At 41.3% G+C, this 6,013-nt stretch overlaps 1 protein-coding gene across 1 annotated transcript; it reads right to left on the reverse strand.

Moving 5' to 3' along the window:
• Positions 1-231: 231 nt before the first annotated feature.
• LOC107694755 (transcriptional repressor scratch 1-like) lies at positions 232-2,341 on the reverse strand. The gene is made up of 2 exons (XM_016494435.1): positions 1,682-2,341; positions 232-1,005 (listed from the first exon to the last, which is right to left on the reverse strand). The coding sequence occupies exons 1-2, from the start codon at positions 1,794-1,796 to the stop codon at positions 293-295; spliced, it is 828 nt and encodes a 275-aa protein (XP_016349921.1). The 5' UTR covers positions 1,797-2,341; the 3' UTR covers positions 232-292.
• Between the last annotated feature and the right edge of the window lie 3,672 nt (positions 2,342-6,013).

Consider the following 6,013-nt stretch of genomic DNA (forward strand, 5'->3'; position numbering starts at 1 on the left):
AGCTGTCCGTTCAGCAGCGCACGCACCTACGTTCTAAAACTACGTTATTAAATAAGAGGCAGGCAGTGCATAACCACTTACAAAAGGACCCTATATCCCTTCCCCTCCCCATCCCGTGGAAGTATCCGCTAATACTACTCTGGCATTTCCCTGATATTTAACTTCTGAATGACTACTGATAGTATTGGATAAAATCATGATTAAAAATGCTTTAGTTATTACTCGTTAGAAAAGAAAAGTTAAGGTACATGCGATTAATCCTCCGAGACGTTGTTGTTGTGCTGTCAAACTTTCACACTTCCATTGGGCTCAAAGGAGCAAACGCTCCCTTGAAGCAGGCCGACTCGTAGTGCTTGTTCAGGTAGGACTTGAGAGCAAAGGTCTTGTTGCATCTCTTGCACTTGTAGTGCTTAAAGGCCGAGTGTGTCTGCATATGGGCACGCAGGTTTGAGCGGTCGGCAAATGCCTTCCCGCAGTGCGCGCATCCAAAGGGCTTCTCGCCTGTGTGCGAGCGCATGTGTCCCTGTAAAAGCCAAGGCCTGCTGAAGGCCTTCTCACATATGTCACACTTGTGCTTGAGGTCGTGGGTCAACAAGTGCATGGCCATGGCTGGCATGGAGACGTAAACCTTATCGCAGGTGGGACACTTCTTGGCCATTTTGCTGTCCATGCTGCGGTGTGTCTGCTTGTGTCTGCTCAAGTTGGAAGACGTGGCGTATGTTTTTCCGCACTCGTTGCACGTGTGCCGCTGAAGGCTTTTGGGGCTGCTGATGACTTTTCTCCTCGACCTCCCATCTGTGATGAAGAAGGCATCCACTGTGTAGCCCTCACTGACCGCGTTGTCTCCGTTGATATAGCCCGAGGAGATCTCCGACTGTGGGCTGTCAGGCTGGTCCGAATCCGGCGCTCCATAATCGCTGTAGATGGGTCCGGGCGAGGGCACTTTGATGCCGTTGTCGCTCGCGCCATCGTACGGTGCCGGGGTCATGTAGTCGCTGATGTAGCCTGTGAGGGGGGAGGCGATGCAACAGTTCCTGTTACTTCAGCTCGTTTAGGTGAACCCAGACGCAATGACTTTTTCTACATTAACCCACACGAGCGTGCAAAAAAATCAGTAGTGCTCCATTTCAATTAGCGTGGCAACCCATTTAAACACAATGGCGAGGAGAATGATATAGTTTCAGTTATAATTGCATTCCCAGTCTTGATAGAAATTGTGTAGAATTAGGTCGATGTGTACCAAATGCACAAAAGATATTACTCTGTAACCCCCAGATGCATGCATGAATATTCCATAAACGTCTGCTTATGCAAGTGTGTGCAAAACGCAGATTATGTAGAGCGTGAATAATAACGTGAAACATGATCAAGCGATCCCTTAACAGACTGCATGCGTTGATTATTCACGTTTTGATAACTCTCGGTATAAATGTGAAGTACTTGTTGCTAGCGCAGCGTTTTGTACAAATAAAATGCGCCTGAAAGCGAGTCGAATGCGTGCTTGAAAGAGCGCAACACCTGAAATGTGCCGACTCGACAAAAACTGATGCGCCTCACGGTGATCAATACAATGTGACCGTGGGTCAACTACACGAGGTTGTGATTATAAACCATCAAACGTCAACATACATGCACATGCCCTTGCGTAAATACGAACTGGATGTCAAATAAATGTGATTACCTTTCTCGTGAAAGCGCAGGCTGAGGTCTGCCCTGGATCTGCCATAGGAGCTCTCCAGATCAGCGGATGAGAAATCATCAAGCTTAACCTTTTTGACCAGGAAAGACCTTGGCATGTTTTACGTTGAAGGGGAAAGAATACTTGTCCGCCGGTCGAATCGCTCGCTTTCCTCATGCAACGCTGGGGCAAAACGCGTTTAGTACCGTTCCTCTTCGGTAATGCCGAGATTCGGATGTCAGCGAAGGGTTACGGCAGAACCCTCGAACCCCAGGATGCGCTTGTGTTGATGCAGCGCGATGCTCTCAGCAGAAATGCAACTTCAGCACTGGACAGCTCCCGTTCGGCGGCGCGCGTTCAGCACTGGACAGCTCCGCTCCGCTGCGCGCGCTCTCTCTCTTTCGCTTTCCGCTCTCTTTAGTTCCACTGGGATCCTTCACGACGATCGTATCTGCCAGGTTAGGGCTTTAAGTTTAAACTAACTAGTCCTCTAGTTTCCGAGATGCTTTTCTTCCCCTAAAGGCACAGAAAGGACAGTGAAGCAGCTGAGTCTGCGTCAGCCTGTTCGCTCTCCTCTCTCCTGCTTTATCTCCCAGCTGTTCCGTCTGAAGGCGTCGGGCTTTCTGAAGTCTGTTGATCAGCTGTTGGGATTTATATGGCTGCGATCAGGTGGGAAATGAAGATGGAAGTACTTAATTTAATCCATAAAAAAATCTCCCGGGACCAACGTTGAACTGGATGGCTTAATGACGCTGTGAGACGTGCACGCCTTCGCCAGATTTTTCTCGAAGCCTGAAATAAGACAGAAGGGTTTATTTATCTCACACATCCGTTCGGTTTTCATCAAAGAAACTTTTTATAAATGTATGCCGTTTTATATGATTATTCAAATGTAACCCCCTTTCTAGAAAACGAATAATATGTTTAATTATTTGGGTTATTAAAATATATAAATACAAAATAATCTTGCATGCAAATGGTCGTAATCAATTAATAATTTTGTTTGGAAGATTTTGTTGTTTTGCACCTCATTTGCAACATTGCTACGATACAAAATCTGTCCTCCCGAGCTGCGTTTTCGCGCGCTGCTTCTGCCACGAACCACTAAATCAACTACTAGCTGTGGCCTCAGGCTTTCAGGTCATTCTTTTACATCACGGTCTATAAACCAATGGCTTTCTTTTCATGCAAATCACGCGAATTGGGTACCAGAAGGTCCGTTTCCTCAATGATTCCAGTAGGAGCCATATGTCCGCAATTAACGCGGATCCTGGAGCTGTAGTACACACTGTTGTCTGACATCGTGTTCTCATTGTTCACTCCTTCAATGGGACGAATAAGGACGTCCCGCAGTAGGATTTTCGTTTCACAAACATTCAGACCCGAAGAGAAAGCGTTATAGTGATATATGCTGCTTTGCACTCGTGTCTAGAGACTAGAGCGTTATTATACATTGCTCATTTTCTCATTTAGGGCACGCAAGCCTTTCGCCCACAATGATGCACTACGTGCACGCATTGCAAGTTCACTGCAGTCCTCCGGTTGGATGGATATGCAGGCAGTTTTAAAAAATAAATAAGTAAATAAACATAAATAAATGCATACATACATACATAAAGGTAATTGCGACTTTCTGAGAAAAAAAAATTGCGAGATTGCAAGGGGGAAAAAAATAAGAATTGTAAGATATAAACTCAGAATTGTGAGAAAAAAAAGTCAGAATTGTGAGATATAAATTCAGAATTCTGAGAAAAGAGCCAGAATTTATGAGAGTTTATGTCTCATAATTATGACACTTTTTTAAATTCCAAAAATGCAAATTTATATCTGGCACTTTTCTATTCAATTTTTATTTTATTTTAAATTGTAAACTTTCTCAAATAGTGAGTGATTTGCATTGTGTTATTTAGAAATAAATCAATAAAATGTAAATATTTCGGGATGTAATTGTGCCTATGGAAAGGCATGTTTTGACATTACAAGCCCAAGGTTGAGAAACTAAAAGAGAATTTAATGCTAAAATATTCAACAAAACAAGATAAAGTGATTAAAAAGAATAGACTTTTTCCTTGTCCTTGAAGAGTTATTCAAAAAAAAGCAAAAATTTGATAACCTGTGGATGCAATAAAACAGTCACCCAAAATCTAAAATATAGGGATTAAAAACAAAATGCACTCTTTTTTATATGTTTCTTTCCATTTAAATGTGCATATTAAGTATTATAGCAGGCCCAAAAAAGTCTTCCTCATGAAAAATGTAGGTTAAAAAAAAACATGATATTTTACACATAGTGTATGTAAATGAGGGACAAAATGGTTCTCGTTTTATAGAATGACCCATAGGTTGATTCAACATTAATGTGCATGCATGTATGTGTAACAGTATCATGAGCATGCAGTGAGTATGTAGGACACTGTTGCACAGCAGTTGACATTCCCAAGCGCGCAGAGAGGACGGCAGCAGCAGCAGCCCACGGCGCCCTGACGTGTTTATGGGGGGGAGAAGGACGCTCGCGCAGAGGCTTCTCAGGAAGTGCTGACATCAGCTGGAAAAACACAGGCGAAAATATTGAAGTGTGCCTCATTTGCATAATAATAGTCTACACACACCGAGCAAACGTCTCGTCGGAGTTGAAATCAAAAGAACTTCATTGACATTTAATTCTCACGTGCGCCGTTTTCAATGAGACCGATTCAAATCAGTACACAAGGCACTTCTGGAGCGGGTTGTAAAGGACACGTGGAAGGTCAAAGAGAGGATATTGTAGAAACGCACTATTTACTTCTGTACTTCGACCCTGAAACGTCCACTTTTTTGTCCTGTTTACATGAAGTGTCTTTTCATTTGATGTTGGTGTCTTTGATCATGTGAAGTAATTGTACACATTCAGTTTAGCTATATTTAAAGGGGTGTTTAGGTTACTGTACATATGTGGCTGTTAAATAAACATATGTTTATGTTCGGATTTAGATTGAGAGAGAAAACAGCAAGCTGTCGTTTTAAAAGTCAACCCTGACCCTATAAAAGAAAACTTTTGAAATGATCAGAAAATGTTTTAGTGTATGAATCATTTTTTCTAATTGAGCACATCCTGGTTTTGTCAGCTTTAGCAACCAGTTTATTATTCTACCTGTGCAGAAGAACACAAACACTATCTAAATTATCATTAAAATGTATTTTTATTGACAAAACACTGGTTTTATAAAGAATATGCATTTAATTGTATTATTATGGAAGCCTGTTTCTGCCATGGGATGAAAAAAAGAAAATAGGTCATTGCGACTTTTTATCTCTCAATTCAGACAGATAGTTTATATCTTTCAATCCTGAGAAAGTCACATTTCTGAGTTTATATCTCCCAATTCTACAAAAAACAGTTGCAATTCTGAGTTTATATCTCACTATTCTGAGTTTGTCTCGCAATTTAAGAAAAGTTGCAATTCTGAGTTTGTCTTGCAATTCTTAGAAAAAAAGTCAGAATTGTGAGCTATACACTCAGAAATATGAGAAAAAAACTCAGAATTGCAAGGGAATAAAAGTGAAATGTTAAGAAAAAACAGACATCTCGTTTGTACACTTAAAGGGACAGATCACCTCCAAAAAAAAAACAATAATAAATAATAATAATTGACTCATCCTCATGTTGTCTGAAACCTGTATGACTTTATTTCAAACAACATTAGACTCATATTGCACTGTGACATTTTTCAGAATATCTTCTTTGTTGCACAGAAGAAAGTAAGTCATGTAGGTTTGGAACGAGGTGAGTAAATGACGACAGGCATTATTTTTGGGTGAACTATCTCTTTAAGAGCTCTAGACTGTAAAAATGTTTGCCAGATATCCTAAATTAATTTAACTAGTTTTATTTAAGTCAAAAATATGATTTAATTTGACTCAATCTACCTGACGATGTCATTTTCATAGGTCATATCAGGTACAGTAGAATAGCTCTATAAGGTCACACCTGCACTTTTCCCTCTTTTTCCAGAGAAAAAGAACATCAGATGGATGGATGAAGCCATCATATACCACTGAAAAGCTGACAAAAGAAAAAAATAAGGTTAAACTCACAGCTTCAGACGATACAGGAAAATGTCACAATCTATTTCCACAGTCATGCGTTCATACAATCACAAGTTATTGCACAATCTATCTCTCTTACCAAAGCATATGTGCACACACACACACACAGACACACACTTCTGCAGAGCGCCGCTCTTGTTCTCATGAGGGTGTGTCGGCTGAGACCTGATGCCCCTTTGCATCTGCCACGGCCGGCCGGTGACATTGATGGGCAGATTCAGGCTTAGCAGCTGCCCTCCTTCTCTCTCT

Source organism: Sinocyclocheilus anshuiensis, unplaced genomic scaffold (assembly GCF_001515605.1).
Source record: "Sinocyclocheilus anshuiensis isolate Anshui unplaced genomic scaffold, SAMN03320099.WGS_v1.1 scaffold1497, whole genome shotgun sequence".
NCBI classification, from domain to species: domain Eukaryota; kingdom Metazoa; phylum Chordata; class Actinopteri; order Cypriniformes; family Cyprinidae; genus Sinocyclocheilus; species Sinocyclocheilus anshuiensis.